At 39.6% G+C, this 18,205-nt stretch overlaps 1 protein-coding gene across 1 annotated transcript in view; it reads right to left on the bottom strand.

Annotated features, from left to right (window-relative positions):
- Positions 1–20: 20 nt before the first annotated feature.
- Positions 21–18,205, bottom strand: part of LOC118334702 (probable G-protein coupled receptor 158) — a 58,568-nt gene continuing 40,383 nt past the window's right edge. The window contains exons 7-13 of the mRNA XM_035670739.1: positions 17,298–17,536; positions 12,047–12,185; positions 8,416–8,521; positions 6,602–6,748; positions 5,783–6,026; positions 4,377–4,933; positions 21–2,793 (exon numbers count right to left, since the gene is read on the bottom strand). Coding sequence (XP_035526632.1) covers positions 1,831–2,793; positions 4,377–4,933; positions 5,783–6,026; positions 6,602–6,748; positions 8,416–8,521; positions 12,047–12,185; positions 17,298–17,536 — 2,395 coding nt within the window. The 3' untranslated portion in view covers positions 21–1,830. The remainder of the gene's footprint in view (positions 2,794–4,376; positions 4,934–5,782; positions 6,027–6,601; positions 6,749–8,415; positions 8,522–12,046; positions 12,186–17,297; positions 17,537–18,205) is intronic.

The following is an 18,205-nucleotide window of genomic DNA, read 5'->3' on the forward strand; positions in this document are numbered from 1 at the left end:
ATAGAAATATTTAATCCAGAATTGAGAACAGGTTATGTATTGTATGTACATGCGACACAATATGAATGTACAATATAAATACTCCCATGTGGATGCTACAACATTTTATAACTTTTTGGAGCAACACTACACAGTATAACAAGCATAAAATACATGTAGTGGGCAAGTTACAACATTCCATTTCAAACAGCCAAAAACCATCGGATAGAAAAAAACCTTGTGAAAGTTTGAGTGGTGGGTCATGTTCATTTATCAAGCTTTTCACTTTATTGATGCTCTTTTCTGAATGCTTGATGAGCAAAAAAGGACGTTTACACAGGAAGTTCTTCCCCAAAATGCTTGATAAATACATGACAACATCTGGCATCTATATTTGAAAATCCCATAACCCTAACCCTCTTTAAGTATTTCATAATATATGCAATGATTTTTTAATGCCTTCTGGTGAACGTTACTGTATCATAACCCCTGTTTTTTACTGTCATGCACACAGAACCATAATGAAGCTGCCATGTGTGACAGCATTGCATTAGGTGTCATAGGTGGGTGGCTGATCACAGGGCAGAAAGGTTGTCGTTGTTGGAGGTGATGCTGAAATTACTCATTTTCTGTTAGCGAGAAAGTGACAAAAAGAAAAGCTTTGGTCATGCATAGTGGTGGTTTTAGCGATTGAATATGTGCAAAGATTTGAAAGTTGCATTCAAGCAGATGTAAAATTGGTAACTCAGTGACAGAAAAAAATGCATTATTCACATCATCCACCCTAGTCAGGCTTGGTTTTGGTCCTTGAAAGACTACCGCACATTTTTTAGACACATGGAAATACAACAGCCTCTGAGAAGGGACATCCAGGGCAAGAATATAGAGTAAACAGTAAATAAATATCAGCAAAAGGGAGAGCCTCATGGATATTTTAATACTGCTGCTCAGCTGTAACTGCAAGCCATTTGAAATATGTGTGTACATTATTGATGCCGATGCACATCATTTCAAAAGCATCATGTGGTACATAAGGAGACAATTACCATAAGCAACAACATCAAAAGTTCCACTGTCATATTTGAGTACAAGTTAACCAATAAACATTTAGTTATTGGATGCTGATAGTTTGCCACATGCAATGGCTTTTTAGAAAAATACATATTGAGCACTTTTACTGAAACATACAGTTTTTCTCAATTTAAAATGAACCTGTACTACAATCCTTTGTTATTCCCACATTTCACTAATCAAACAGATCATATTTGTGCCATGAATTATGTATTCGGCCTACAGGTAAGACATCACTGCTGTGTCTGGGGCTTTGGTTCTGCTTCTCAGAGCTGATATCCCATTTTTCCTCAGGTCTTTTTTTCCTGCTGCTTGCTTGTTTTCATCATCTGATACAATAAGTCTCCACTGACTTACTGCGTAACGTGGAATATCATCAGCGTAACAGGAAACATTCATCAAAATTCAATAAGCTCATTAGGTGAGGCTTTTACTGTGTTTGTGACACATGATTGTCTGATCTGCTGGTAAATACAGGTATGACCTTGATGTACTCAGTGTGATAAAACATACATACAGTGTAACTCTGACAAATGTGCAAGCAAAAGTGCAGACTGAAAATTCATTTAAAGTGACTTTAAGGTTGCATTCATTGCAATGTAACAACAAGAAGTTTGCTATTTAGCAAATGGTAATGTTTGAATTGCATCAATGGACAGCAGAATAAATCTTTGTTTCCTTTCACTTTTCAGAAAAACAATTCTACATCTTTATCTTTTAGTTCCATTGCTTTGTCCTCTGTGTCTTTGAATACAAAAAATACAATCATCACACCAGTCATCATGCCCTCTCTTCGGAGTCTTGCTCCTGAAAGTCCCAGGGGCAAACATCAGCCATGACTGCAGGTTTGTAACTAGTACTCAAAGAGCTATCTTTCTTCTTCTCTGATGATTTTTTAGTCTGAGCAAAGCTGGTGTGTGAGGGCTCGGCCTCCCGGGAGAAAACCTCCGGCCTCCTGATCTCCATCACCTCTGGGTCTCTGGTAGAGCTCCTCCGCCGCTCAGAAACTGGCCCACTGCACTCCGACGACTGGCTAACACGTCTCCTCTCTGATGGCGGCTTGCTGGAGGAGCTCCGCCTTTCTCTGCTTTTCTCCCTCCCTTTGTCCTTCTCGGCTTTGTGGTTGGACGAGCAGGAGCCTTTCCGTTTCTTCTTGTGTGTGGTGGGGCTGTTGCAGGTCTTCTCTTGCTTAGGTGAAGGTGGGCTGGAGTAATCCCATGGGCAGATCTCTACCATCAGAGAGGGGGGCTGCAAAAGGCTCCCTGTGGACTTGGAGTGGTCTGAGTGGAGCCCTTTGGGTTTCCCATCAGTGGGAGTGACGCTTTTCTTACGCCTGATTCTGTCTGGGGAGATGGAATCTGAATCTCTTCCAAGCATTGGCTGCTCATCAAATTCCCAGGGACAGACGTCTGGCTTAAGAGGGAGAGGTGACCTGGGTGGCCGAGATTTCCGTGTTTCCCTTCCTTCCTCCCTTTCTCCTCCTTTATCTTTGGAGCGGCGTCTGTTGGAAGGGGACTGCACTGATTTCTGCCTCTGCTGGGAGCGGCTACCTTTGGTGATTCCAGAGCTGCTGCTGCTGCCTCTCCGGCCGGTGGTTGTTTCTCCAGGAGCAATGGAAACATGTTTCTGGGTCTTTGCTTCAGAGGGAGTCTGAGGCTCTTCCAACTCCCAGGGACAAACCTCGGACACGTCATAGAGGTTCCTACCAGTCTCGGAGCAAATGGATGGCTGGCTGCCACTTACCTGTAAAAATCAAGCAATAAAAATAGATCAATAAAAATAAAAAAAAATCAATTATTGTATAAATCAAACTATTGATAATTTTTTTAAATTATCAAATATTTTTTATTATTGAATTAACTGATTTATCGTTTAATCTATTATCTAAATGTCTGAAAATAGTGAAAAATTTCCAAAAGCTCAAGCTGATGTCTTTGCTTGATGGATTGCTTGTTTTGCGGTCCAAAAGCAAAAGTTATTCAGTAAAACAAATCTCAACTCGAGGTCCATTTGCTAACTTTTCCCAAGCGCTTTCAATTGCACTTGACATCTTTATCAGAGGATAGCGTTTGTCCAGTTGTCATTATGTGACCAATGTATGGAATTTGTCACATTGACATTGATAACACGTGGTAGTATATGGTGCAGAGATTATAATCCCTCTCTCTGTTCAAGGATGATTTTTAAACAATTTATAATTTCCTATTTTTAGCTACTGCTTGTGGTGTCATACATTGCTTTAGTCTTCCTCTCCAAGGAAATCCTCCTTTAGGGTGTACCCGCAGATATCTTAGGGTGTTAAACAGCTTGTGGTAAGTGCTGACTTTCTACAACTTAAAGCTCCTATGATCCATATTTTTATACTGACAATGGATCAAATTACTATGTATGTGAAAGGGTTCACTCATAGTGACAAACTCACAGATATACTGTACGTATACTCTGCAGTTCCCCTCAGATCAACAGAGCGTTTTAGCTCCTTTTACCTAATTGTTTTGGTCATATGGCCAACAACTTTCATGTTTTAGTACAGTCTCTCATCAGTGTCGTTGCCAGCAGCAACAGGAAGCTGTTCTTTCAGCAAAAAAGATCTGATAAACTGTACATTCCCTTATAAGCACTATTTAGCAACTAGTTAGTGAATATGGTGGAGCATTAAGCTGCTAAAGATCCAGATGTTTCTCCTAAGAAGTAAGTGGAGACAGAGCTCAAAGGAGAGTGAATATTGGAATGAATGCTAACATTGCTCTGTATATACTGTAGGTGTAAATAGGCATCTGTTTGCTATATAGCTATATATATAAAGCTTTGCCAAATTAACTTCAAAGTTGATATGTCGATGTTGTGTTTACAGCTTGTTCCACTGCTGTCAAGTGGCCAAAAAAAAGGTTACTGCAGGTTTAAAAGCCAGATGTTCCAACAGCCCAGCCACATAAGGGGTCCCACTGGGATAATTTTGGTAGTTCTTGTTGATTAACAGTGTCCATCCCAGAATCTAAAGTCTGGGCAGGATTCTCATTATCCACTCCTTGTCTTTGTTGGCCAGAGAAACAAACAAAATAACAAGCCTCACTTCAATCTCTCTATCCTCCTTCTCACTAATAAGATGTTATGCTCCATGTAGGAGGGTCTCCATAGAGAAGTAATTAAAAAAACTTTAAGTGGAGCTTGAGTTAAGATTTTGAGTTAAGAACTACTATTTCCAAATACCTTTTCAAACACCTAAAGTATATAAATGTTTTGCTCAAAAAGGTATTTGACAACAAAAAATACTGTAAATCCTCACACACATCCTGTTTGAATGAAAGTATGTAAAAAAAAAGTACCTGTTGTTTCATGATCCCCATCTTCATGGGTGTCTTTGAGTACTCCACTGACTGGCTGATGATCATCTTAGGGTAATGCTCAGGTGTCTCATCCACCTCAGACAACATCCTCTCCTCCTGTCCCTTCAGGCCCTTCTTACTGGCGTCCTCCACGCTTTGCGTCTTGTTGGTCAGCCCGGGCATTTTCTCTTTGGCACTCGCAATTACACTCAGAGACTTCTGCATGATGGAGGTCCGCAGGTGGACGGGTTTCTTCTCGTGCGTTAAGTTGTGAGCACTGGCTGATTTCCAGAACAGTGGGACAGACTCAGTGGACTCAGCTGGTTCAAGTTTCGGTGGTGTTGCGGCAGGTTCCAGCTGCTTCTTTGCATGTTTCCGACCAATCAGGGAACCCAGAAGAGAACCTTCCCCACTGCCTCCAACAGGAGTCATTTTGTCTCCTGCAGTAGAGCCAGTTTGGCTTCCAGTTTCCTCATCTTGGTCACAAACGTGGTCATAGCTGAGTGACTTCTTCAAACCCATGACTTTGTTCTTCAGGGAGTCATCCCTAGGTTTGCCTGGGGACAAAATAATAAAATGGCATTAAAGTGGGGTTAGTTTACTGATATGATTTATTTTCCTTGCATTTTAAAATTACATATAATTTGCTAGTTCATTTATTTTTGTGCTATATCATGGCTCTGAGGATGGTAATGTCAGCCCGTTGGTCAGTCATTCTGCCACCATTCTGTCCAAACTAAAGTATCTCAACAATTATTGGATGGATTGGCACGACACCTTGTATAGACATTAATTTACCTGTGTCCAATACATTTACCAAGAACCTGCAAAACCATTCCCATCAATTTCAGTTCAAGTTCTAATTAGCAAATGTTAGCATGCTAACAAGCTAACATACCAGGTAAACACCACAATGTTAGCATTGTCATTTTGCGCATATTGACATACTGACGTTAGCATTCAGCTTGAAACACACTTGTAAGTGTTTTTCCTACTATGACAAGTCAGAAATGTCTGCTGTGAGAAAGGTACAATTGCAGTTGTTCAGGGCTGGCTTCTTTTTCTTAATCTTTTTAATTATACATTCATATTACAAAAACCATTAACACAGCTTGCCTCTCCATTTTGTAGATTAATGGAGGAAATGAAGAAATTACAGACAAAACCAGTAACAATATTTGGTAATATGTTGTAAGATAAGCAACATTAACTAATTTGGAAAAGAGCTTAATGACATAAAGGCAGTTTTAAAAAGTTTGAAAAGAGAAAAACTACAATCCTCAACTTATCTAACAACTCAGTCATATACTGCGTCTCAAAGGTGAAACTCGTGATAAATTATCTTAAATTCTATGCTGCTTCTATCACCCTGACCAGATTAAACAGGTTGAACCATGATCCTATACCGTGGTGACTCGGTTCAAATGGGTTTCTCCTCAAGGTGCTCCGGTTGCTGCCATGTTCGCTGCCGTCTTCACGACTGCACTGCCGGTGTATGTGCATGGTCTCTGGGATCTCTGTTATCCGTTTCATCAGAGAGCGGCCCAGACCTTTCTTGGAATTGCGCTTCTTTTGAAGGTGAGGGTTGTTGGCGAGCATCTTCTTACATTTGTAGACTTCCAGCTGGGCATACAGCTTCTTCAACTCATCCTAAAAAAGAAGGAGACTGCAAATGTTGGGCAGGTTTTGAATAATACAATTTTTACCATGTAGCTGTTTGATTCATATTTTGATGATCAACAAATCAAGAATGCTGCTACCCTCCTGGTATTCAACCTTCTTAAGTTTTCCCGTACTGCTCCTCTTCTCCCATCACTACATTGGCTCCTTGTTGCTGCTTGAATCCAGTTCAAACCTTTGGTGCTAGCCTACAGGGCAGTGAAGGGAACTACTCCTTCCTACCACCAAGCAACGGTCAAACCCTACGCCCTCGGGACAGCTGCCCACCTTCTGCTGCAAGCTAAAAACCTTGCTAGCACTTACTTATGCCTCATTTCTGAATTTCCTTTTCCAATTTTAGATCTAGCTCCTACATGGTTTGAATGCACTTACTGTAAATTGCTTTGGACAAAGGTGTTTTGTATTGCATGCTACAATTAAGATACAGTTAATGGACATTAATGGTCTCCTATGTGACACCTTCTATGAGCTCAATCTGAAGAGAACAGCATGAGTAAAGCATAGATATTTGGAAGATGTTGCCACGCATCTGAATGCTACTTTACCCGTATATCCTCAGGGTCCAAGCTGTGCTCGCTCCAGGCTGAGGTAATGCTGTTGTTGAGATAAGACCCAGACCTTCCCATGTCCAGTTCCTCCTCATAGGCCTCAGTGGCAATATCATCCCTGGCCTGTGTCCCTTTGGACAGGAACTAAGACAGATGGAGAGCAAGGTTAAAGAATAGCATCACTGAGCCTGCTGGAAGGGTGAGAAAAAATGTGAAAGATGAAACTTTGATTTATTGTATGACTGAATAAATATGTCTGTAAAGGGGTAATTTGAGGCAGGCTGGAGGTGAACATTTCCCTGCAGCTAAATATTTACTGATATAGATTTTATGTAATGAAAAAGTAACTTTCCCGTCCGCGATTGATTTTGTTTTACTTAGATGACTCTTTTCTGCCAAAAAATATGAACCGCATCTTTTCTATATTATTTATTAAACATATTATTGATTGTGGCATTCATTAATGACCCCCACATTCATTTTTAATTCCAATTTCAAGTCAAGTTTTTTCTGTTCAATTTCTTTCTTTAAACAAGGTTAAACTCAGCAATATCAACAAGTTTAATTGTTTTTGTTTTTATTGATTAAAAATCACAGTTAAAAGCCGAGTCAGTACACTCAAATATAAGCTATTCTGTTTAGCTAAAATGTTTGTTGCTGTTTTATTCAATGCAAGTATGCAAATTTGTTTATAACACATTTAAACGATGTAGCACAGATTCTGCAGGCAATAATCTCCTCCTCACTTGGATTCATAAGTACAGAAACAAAAGGTGAGATAAGGTTGCATTAATACATAACACATTAAACTGAGAAGAAAGAATGATCTGTTTGATTCTGACTTGATTTAATGCTCAAAGTATTTAGTTTTGCTTTAATAACAAATCTTGGAACAAAGAAAGACCAAATATTTATCCCATATTCAGGAACGGGCACTGTGTGAGATTAACATCCTCCCATTGTGCTTAATTATCCCAGTGTACTCAACTGACTTGCACTTCTGAGGTGCCTAATTAAGAAAGAATAAAAGAACAGAGAACGCTGATGGTGTAGTGCATATCTCACACAGCAGGAGAATTAAATGTTTTTCATCAGACTTGAGAGATTGCACATAAAGACACCCGCGGGAGTGCTTAGCTAAATTACAATAACCACTAACGCAGTTTGAATGAGTTTAAGGTAAGGGTAGCAAATGTGCCTGTCTGCATCTGTGTGTATGTGTGTGTGTTCCAGATAGCTAATATCAAATGAACTTCAAATGATGAATGGACTGTTGTTTACACAAGCTGCAGTACAGCAGTAGACATTATGACATTATTACGTTAGACGGTTGTGCGATTGCAAAGATCCCATCGCACACTAAGAATTTAGGCACAAACATAGTTCCATTGTAACCTGAGATCATGACTTTAGGTTCTTAACAAGCAATTTGATGGTAGACCCTTAAAATTGCCTCTATTAATCAAGTAATAGCAGTCCTTTACTTACTGTAAGTATAATACTGTAAGTACAGTAAATAAAGGACAAGACCCTATTGTCTTATAAGGGATTAGAAGCCAAATGGTTGGTATAATCTATAATCTTAAAGTGTATTTTATCATCTTATCTTATGTACTCTATAAAGTAACTAGAAACTATATCTGTCAAATAAACGTAGTATAGTAACGTAGAGTAAAAAGTACATACAAGTATTCCTCTTAGAAATGTAAAGTAGGTATAAAATATAAATACATTTATATACTTAAGTAAAGAGTAAGTGCCTCCCAATTTTACTCAACTACTACCAGATTTATGAGCTAGAGAAGTGATACCTTAGGAATGAGCAGCAGGCCCAGAGTCACAGTCACAGTCAGATGAGTGTGAGCAAAAAACAACATGAGCATCCAGTCAGGGTGCAGCCCCGGCACCAGAGAGAACCTGCAGAGAAAAGGCAGAGATTCTGTTCATTCAGCAGCACTTTATCACATTTAATATTTCAAAGACATTTGAACTGAGTACTTGAGTGTGCCTGTGAAATATATTCAGGCACACAAACAAACACAGACATTAAAAGCAGCCTTTAGTGATTCTCTGGACGAGGAACAACCCAGAGGCAATCTCCACTTCAAACTGTGAATGGACGCATAAAAGGAAAACTGGGGGGAAATTATAAAAGTAGCAGTATATTAGAACCAGCTGCCTCCTTTTGAGAAGCAATCTGTAAAGGTTATGAAAGATCTGTTCACCTAAACTTGGTATTGAGGGTAGTGCAGTTATTTTGTGTTGAGGCAAGATACACTTTTAACGCATGATACAGTAGAGCCACAGGTAGCTGCCTAAATTAACACCTGACAGTATAAGACATATGATTTTAACCATGCTAGCTACTAATATATTTTAACAGATTATATTTTACTGTTTGTTGCTAATAATGCATGCTAAAATACTAAACTAAAATGTTTCTAAACCTCTGCATCTTAGCACCACTGTGCCTAAATACAGCCTCAGATACAGAGCTGTAGACTCTTCCTGAACCAAAGCCTCACATGGTCTGTAAACTGATCATCTGGAGCAGCCCTTTAGAGTTTAGTTCATTAACGTTAGCTTGAGCATCTCATTCTCCAAAGTAACATTTGGGACAAGCTTTGATTTCTCATATTTGGCTCTTGTCTTCTACCTAGGCAACAAGCATCTTGTCTGTGTAATGGCATGCATGTACCTGGTCTGCTATCTGGACCCTGCACAGTAGAGGTATGATATGGATAGTAACCTAATATACCTAGCCTTGACTGTACATCTCCACAAAGAGCAGCCTAGACAATTGCTTGCACCCAAATACAGACTTTAAGTAGAATGTAGACTGATGTGATTTTGTATATAATTGCTGCCCTTCACTGGCTTAGTGATGGTTTTAAAATAGATTTTTCCTGCTGGTATTTTAGAGCTTGGCTTGGTCATGCTATTGCTTAGTTATCAGCCTGGTAGCTAAATTGATATCCTCTGGCAGGCGGAGGATAAAGTCATCCATCCTAAACACATTTTTAAGATTCTTTCAATAGTCAGTTTCTTATTTCAACTTTTTAATCATTTTTATTGTATTTTATCTGTTGCTCTTATATCTTATATACTGTATAGCAACTTGTCACAAAATTGCTGCATATAAAAAAGTTTATAGAGCAGAGACTGTTTTCTTCCACCATCAGCAAAACACCAAATCAAGTAATTTTGCACAAAGGAATTATGTGTCCTATTTCTGTCACCACTGACTCAATCCAGCCATGTGCAGAATCTATGTCAGAGCTCACAGCGGCAGTTTTGTTAGGTTGTGGCTTCCTTTAAACACTTCATGTCATCATTCACACTATATTGTAGCTGTTTTAAATCCCAGTTTGTATTGTATTCACAAGCTCCAGCACAGGTAATCGCTCCAATTATTGCGGGAGAATGTGAAAAGTACACAAAAGCCTAAATGGGCTCTAACAAGTGGCTGCATTCTGGCACAAATTTTCCGCAACCAATCAAAGCCAGACACCATGACAGATAAATCAATGCAATTATTAGACTGTATCAAGCTGAGTATTGTGTGTTTTGTGCAGTCTGTGAAAAGATTCCTCTGTGCCAGCACCAAATGTTTCAGTGTGTGTGTGTGTGTGTGTGTGTAAAAGAGTGAGACAGAGTTGTTTCCTCGTCATTTGTCAGAGGCCCACCAAGGTGGCTCTGAGGTTGTTGGTCCTTTGTCATCACTCCCAATTCAAATTCATACTTCACATTAGATATCTAAAAGCCTAGTGTGTGTGTGTGTGTGTGTGTGTGTGTGTGTGTGTGTGTGTGTGTGTTTCAATCAACCCTACCCCACCACACACACACAAACACACATCACACCCTGTGCAAGTCCAGCCTTATCTCTGGGCCGCAGCAGCAGACTGACTCTGTCAGTTCACCAAAAAAACACTCTAATGTTTTATTCCGTAGCAAGCGAGAACAGCTTGATTTATAACTGTTTCACTGCACTGATGAAGGTGTACCCATTGGACTTTTCAGTTTCTCAACAGATTAAAAGGATGTGATCTTTTTTCTTTTTGTCCAGCTGAGCACAATGGGCCGTTGCCTAAATGAAAGAATATTCAATCACCAACAGTTTTATCTGAGAAAGTGTGACAAATGGATTTTTTTGCCCCAGGCTCCTGCAGGCACACTATAAAAACCACCTGACCAGTTTTATTCCCACTGCAATAGGACTGACAAAGTAGTCTTTGCTTTAGGAGTCTTGTAAAAAATTGGGTCTCTTTACTTCCACCGTTCCTTAAAAAGCTCTGTTTTTTCCACTCAGATAGTCAAAACCCATATTCAGGCGTAAGCACATAAAAACCAGCTTCTCTGTAAATAAACTCCTAAGAGACACACAAGAACGCAGATTTGTAAGTGAGTCAAGTCTGATTTTGCAATTCAAAGAGATGATTCAATCATTTACAATATAATTTATGAGTGGGGCATTTCCAAACCTCCCACACGCATTTGATGCCAAACAAAGAAGAGTTTTTCTTTTCCAAACAGACCCCATACCTAACTGTGTTACTAACAAAATGGAAAGATGCACAGTACATGTATTGCAAGATCGATGAAAAGATGCATTATGCACCTCAATCAGGCAAGCTGATTTTCACAAGACACAAACATGAAGTGGTTGCCTGAATGTAGGAAAATCAAATAATTGTCGTTATTTAAACAATTGTTAATATTGGATAATATACATTTTTGATTAGTGTAGCTTTAAAGACAGTGTTACAAAAGCAATAAGAAATAATTAAATTAGCTATTATTACATAAAGGTGTGGGTGACATTAAGCTTATTCAAGGTGTTTCCAAGCGAACATATGATGGTCACTCAGATAAAAAGACAATAAAATATTCAAAAAGTTATTTAAATGATTATATTACATAAGGGTGAGAAAAAGACAGACAGTTACAGGGTACAGAGAGTTTATTTTGGGCTCTGGCACAGTAGATCTATGCTGTGTCTCTGCCTGGGGAAGACATTTTTTATTCACCTCCTTTCAACTGGCGTACCCAGGCGCTCTGCTGACACTGTTCATTTCCCTGATGAAGGGGGCGGGTGAACTCTGCCTTTCATCTGACATGTTCAGCATTTGTAATGCACGCTCTAACAGGCAAATATCTCTATGATTATGATTAAACAACAACTTCTGCTGCGAGAAGGGGTAGAGTTGTCTGAGCCCTCTGCCATTGTTCAAACTCATTCGTTCCTCACGAAAAGTAAGATACTTCATTGTTCTACAGTCCTGTTTCATTTCTCTTTTATATCCCCTTTGCTATATCTCCCCTTTCTCTTTTTCTCAGCAGACAAAAAGACAATTCACTGTGGTGCACACATCTCTTTCTCTCACTTACTGTTACTTACTGTACACCCACTTGTGCCTGTTCCACCCCATTGTCCTTACCCACCTGATGATGTGGAAGATGGCCGATATGAGGAGCTCATTGTAGATGGCCACAGCCATGTAACGTGGCTCGTGGAAAGCCGAGGGCACGGTGCGGACAGCGTAGCAGAGGTACACACCCCACAGCAGGAACAGGAACTCCGCTGGGAAATAAAAGAAACAACAAAAATGTCACAAGGAGGATTAGCGGACTCCACCTGGTTTAAAGTCTTTATCAGTTTAATTTCATTACTTAATTAGGTTTAGTGCCTTTAAGTAAGACTTTGTACACTCCAAGCTTATACAATCCAGACATTTTTAGTGTAAAATGCCTACCCTGAGGCCAAACTCTGTTAAAAGAACAAAGTACCAAACTCAATCTAAAGCTTTAAAGTAATTTTTGGAAATACACTAATTTGATTCTTTTCGAGACTGAGATTGATGCCACTCTCTTGTCTCTGAGTTAAATACAAAGCTGCAGCTGTAAGGCAATTAGCTTAGCATAATGACGGCAAGCAGGGGGAAACTAACTAAACTAAACTCCACTCTGCAATGCCACTAATTAAAATGTTGCATCTCCTCTGTTTAATCCACACACAAACAGAATTGTATATATGAATATTTGTGGGTTTTAGGATGGTTAATCCATCGGCCCAACTAGCAGAAAATGGTCGATGAGCACAGGTTTTAGTAGCTATAGCAACTATGGGAAAATGCATTCCTCAAAATACAAAAACAGTTTCTTTGAGCATTTAGTCTCTGTTTCATTTGCATGTTAAGTGTTGATGGCAATAATATAGTTTCAAATTTAGTAGTTCCTAATTTAGCAAGAATTCCCCGTGTTTGCTGTGCTCCTCCCAAGTGAGGCAGCTGCTTCCTCGACAGTGTGTTGACATATTCTTATCGTCTAATCTCACCAAGGACACACAGCCCAGCGGCAATTCACAGATGTATTTAAAAAGTTAGCTGTCTTCCCGGTTATCAACACATTTCAGAATATACTGTACAGTATATGTGCACCAATCATTATCGCCCAAATTGTCAATGTAATTACATTTTAAAGAACATCAGTTGCTATAATCAATATTAATTATTCAGAAAGTGATGAAGAGGATTCCTTTAGGGTTGCTGCATTTTGGAGGTATGAAATTATGTCTTGAAGCAATCTAATTGAACTTGTATTAGCTGCTCTCTGGTGTAGAACAAAAAGATGGTGTTTATTTTACTGCTAGGTGAAAAATCCCAGTCAGATCACCAAGTCAGATGTTTTCCTCTGATACAAGCTTTACAAGCTTATTGTTTTGTTTGCAGACAGCAAAGAGCACCAAGAACTGTGCCAAAGACTGTGTTGGCATATGAGTCCATAAAGTCTTTACAGTGATTACAGACCATTAATATTCATGAATAAGCCTAGTCTATAAATCATTACTAATTACATGGTACTTAGCCTCTGAATCGGGATGCATGGAGAGCCGCTTGCAAGAGAGAACAATTCCAACTAATGCAGATTAATTGCGGATTCAAATGAATTGCTTATTGTTGACATTATCAATACGGTTTTGCATCAGCTTCATTTGCTCTGCATTTCAAGACAAAATAGGATGATTTATTCATTTCTAGACAGACATGCGTTCCCTTGTCAGCATTATGACAAAACAAGTGAAAACAGAAAAGCAATTAGTTGACTTTTCACAAGCATGACATGCACCGTGGCTTTCATTGTTAGAATCCTCCAAAGCAGCTTTGCAGGGTGCTTCCTGTCCTTCACTGTAGCCTCAGCACACCAGTGTGTTCTCGCTGGCTGTCAGAGCGAACAGCGGGGATCCCTCATTTCCTGTCTTGTCTTGAACACGCACACAAGTACACACCGACACACGGATGCAGAAACACAGGTATTGTTGTGGTGTACGTGTTTTTTAAAGTCCTGGGTTTTTTCCTCTGAAGATGCTGCATTCCTCTGTCCTACCTCCAGAGTGTCCTCAGCTGTCCCCCCTTTACCAGTTGCCCCCTCTTCTTCTCTTCTTCTCAAGTTCTCCCCCTCCCCAGCTGCTGGAAAACTCTCTCTGCATCAATGCCCACATCCCTACAAGCTTCATACTTCACAGGCTTCACTCTTCTTTTTCCCTGACACTTCTGTCTCCCTCTCTCTCTGTCTGTCTATCATAGGCAGACCTTGCATCTCTCAGGGATCCATCCTTTCCCTCTTTCCAAACAGGATTAGTCTCCCCTGCTGTCAGACTGGCTTCAGTGAGGTGCCCATCACTGCCTCCTGCTTCAAGAATCGGTCATTAGGAAGCTACTGTAATGCACACACGAAGCCATCTGGGTACTTCTCACCAATACTATTACTCTTTGTGCTTTTTAGATTGACAATGTCAATATCAATTCTGGTCGTTTCAGGGACTGCACAAAAATTATTACTCAAAAGGGGGATGGTTATTTTCTCTTTTTTGCTGCATGTTTGACATGTTTGGAGAGCAGAGGGGGTCTTTAATTTTTTCTTGGCCTTTATTTATATTTAATTCTTGTAAGATTTACTGTAAAAAATAAAAAGACTGAATAGTTACAGCAAAATAGTTTCTGTCCAAAAATGTGTGCCATGCACCATATGCAGAGGACAACAATCACTGGCTGGTAGAAAACAAAACAAAACAAAAAAACATGTACAACATGATGAAGATCTTTATAGTTAGTAGAACTTTAACATTATTGCCTGTGCCCATGTTTACTTATTTAGTGACAATGATAATAATGATCATTTAGCAGATCAAAAGTAAGAATGGCTGAAATGCTCAGTAAACACATTGCACTATTTGTTATGTTTATCATAATTCTGCCAATTGCTGATTTTATCTGTGCAATTTGGGCCATGTAAAAACTGTTGTTCCATTAATGAATTGAAATCGAGGGTAGAGTTGAAAGTATTAGGGGGGAGAGTTTTAAAGTCAAGTGGAAGGTCCAAAGCAAATATTAATAACCAAAAATAAGGTGCAGCAGCCACCCTTCCAAATACGTCCTGTACAGTCTCTAAGGGGCTGCTACAAGGACTCCTTCTTAAAACTCCTTCTTAGGTCTGGTTCATTTGGTTCATATAATTTATGATTTATGGATGTGAATCAAAAGAAAGGGAAACTCAAAGAGGTGTGAGCATAACATAGCACAGGCAAGGATGAAATATGCAAGAGAGCAGAACAGAGTAAAGACAATCAAGGTGAAGTTGCAGTAGCAACAATATAACAGATCAAAAACAGTAAAGCAAATCTTTTCACCTTCAGTTGAGATAATAAAGTCTATAGATTGTAGTGATCTGCTACTGTGCCTAGATTAGCTTTCATATGTTTTATAATGTTCCATAATACATTATAGCATTTTATTCTGTGATAGATTATTGTCTAGTTAAAACTAGACAGGCTTATCCTCTGGAAAGCCCTTGGAGACATGCTTGCGGTAAAGGGCTGTAAAAAATAAATGAGGTTCTTGGTGGCACCTCCTGCCCTCTGGAGGTGTTCAGCTTTAATGCTGGTGGCAGAGCAAGATACTGTAAGATAGGGTTACTCCATCTTGTTTATCAGAGCAGCCCATTGTTAACTTAATACACAGCGTCATTCATTAAACTGTTGGTGAGCAAACCCATTAGGGAAAGGTGAATCCAACAATGGACACTATCATCAAAATTCATAACTGCATCCATTTAAGAGCAGAGGTTTTTCAAAATGCTGTCTCGCAGGCAGGGCACTTAATAAACAGACCTATTACAGCACAATAATGTCTTCTGGCTAGCAGGCGGCATGTTTTGGAGCATTTTATGCCTTGCCTAAAGAAGTAGCTCTATTTATCTCCAACAAGAAACCTGTCAAAGGGGAGTTTATCACATTTACAAAAGGCAGAGATTCCCGAGCCCATACCTGTTTATTTCTGTCTGACATGATTGAACAATGGATGCATTGTGCTTGGGACTCACTGGAAATTTTAATATGCAGTTTAATGACTTCAGACCTGTATTTGTGTGCAATCCATTTGCTGTCAGTACCATCAGCTTCTGTAAAGAGGACTGCACTGTCCACATTAGATGAGTCAGGTGCAACTACTCTACTGAAAACTCAATTCTGTGAGGTTGGAGGGTGTCTTTTTGCCTTGCTGTGTCCATCAGTTTCTGAATTGTAGCAGGCTGTTTACTCTTTAACCAGGCTGGCATTGGAGCCTCAGGACTTTAAAATACTCACAGTTGAGCCAGGACACTGTCATTATTCCTTACAAACTAGTTTTTAGAGATGCCCCCAGTCCCAGTAAAAAGACTGCAAAATACATATTCTCAAAAATATCAGCCAATAGTACCTTTCTATATGTCTATGTAATTTCATGTAGTCTGCTTTAAGAAAACAGTTCAAAATTTTCAAAATCTTCTGGCCATATGTGGCACACCAAAACAAGTCCTTGAACATCTTCGCTGACCTGAAGTGTACTTCAGGGTATGTAAGTACATTGTGAGATCATCGTTGGGTGTGGTTACAGGTTCCACCATACTTTTAAACAGAAACTAAAACCTTCAACCAGAGAAGGCAATGAAACACTTATTTTTAACTTGGTGTCAGAAGTGCCCGGTGGGGTTTTCCAGTAAAAAACATTAAAGTTGTGTTTACAATTACAAAACACATTGTGTGTACTGTTGAGATCTAAGAAACATTGCATTTCATTCCTCATGAAATATTTGCAGGGGCGATTCTGAAAACATATTCAACATATACACGATTCTTCCTTAATGCTACGTTTGTTGTCCACCATCTGAGTGTAATAGTCTTAGTAAGAAACCATTGGCAGGAATGTGTATGTATGTACGTTCTCCTGCACAAGAGTGGAAAAAACTACTACTGGTAGATAAAAACTCCTCAGGTACCTTTAAGATACTCTTTTAGGAGACTGTAACCCCCAGAACACAAAATAGCAGCATTTGTAGCAGTTTTAAGGAATGTGTATTTATAGAATATTTAATGCTGAGTCAAACAAAAGTTAAGAAAGGGACTGGAAAATGAATAGATTTCCAGCATTTACAGTCAATAGAGGTTTTTCTACATGACCCTGCCTGCAGCTATTTCCAAAAGTAAAGTTTCCATACTAAACTTAATCTTTAGCTTCACCCAAGCAGCCCGGACCCAAGCTATAAGCCAAAAAGCTCCTTACAGTTAAGTAGGACAAAATTTTTCTCACTTGTCCTGTAAAGACATCACTACACATCGGGTACATGTAAGTACAGAAATACAGGAAACACACACACTTACCAACAGCCATCATGTAGTCCCATCGGTCCAGCAGACACATGCTGAACTGCAGCCCCTCTGGGGTGAGGCCTGCGGCAATCAGGGCTCGACTCAGCTCAGGGTTCTGGCACACAGCGGATGTCCAGGCCACCAGGAACCACAGCACCACCAGCACAATCACTGCCAGCAGCCTCAGGACCCGCCAGCTGGTCATGTAAGGTGTCCTCTGGGCTGTGCGGGACAGGAACACCTTTAACACCCTGGGAAAGTGAGCGGAGAGGAGGAAGAGGATAATACTAGAGACTGCTGGGTGAAATCATGACAAGCAGTGTAAATGAATAAGAGATTCTCTTCCTGCAACTGACAACTCACTCCCCGGCATTAACATGTCCACTTGATTTAAAAGGAGCAAGGACAAAAAGGCACTGATATTTCAATTCATTCATGTTCCTTAAACATGATTGGTTTAATTCATGTTGTAATATTTCTTGAGCTGAAGAGAGAAATATGTATAATATGAGAGTACAGATTTTTGGGGGTTTTACAGTCCAAAGGGAAATTTATGAACTTTTCTTATGGGTGTCAGTTTTTTATTTTTCAGCTTGGAGGCAACTGAACTAACACATCAGACTGAATGCATGCGGAGGCTGTTTATTTATAAGCTGCACAGTACCTATTTTCACTGCACGCACACAAGACATTACTGCGTCTGTAAAAGGAATTAAAAATGCAACAGATCAACCAGAATAGTTTGAAAGTGATCTGATGCTGGGTAAGCTACAGTATATGGAGACAAAGATAGCATCTCGTTATATAAATATCAAATTCCAGACATGCAAACAGTCAATTCTCTGTTTACTATCATCTCTGCACTATGCACATCTGCTCTCTCCTGACCAGACTGTGACAAATCTATCTTATCTCTGATA

This window comes from Morone saxatilis, unplaced genomic scaffold (genome assembly GCF_004916995.1).
Source record: "Morone saxatilis isolate NCDOM2014 unplaced genomic scaffold, NCSU_SB_2.0 Contig23, whole genome shotgun sequence".
In the NCBI taxonomy this organism is placed as follows: Eukaryota; Metazoa; Chordata; class Actinopteri; family Moronidae; genus Morone; species Morone saxatilis.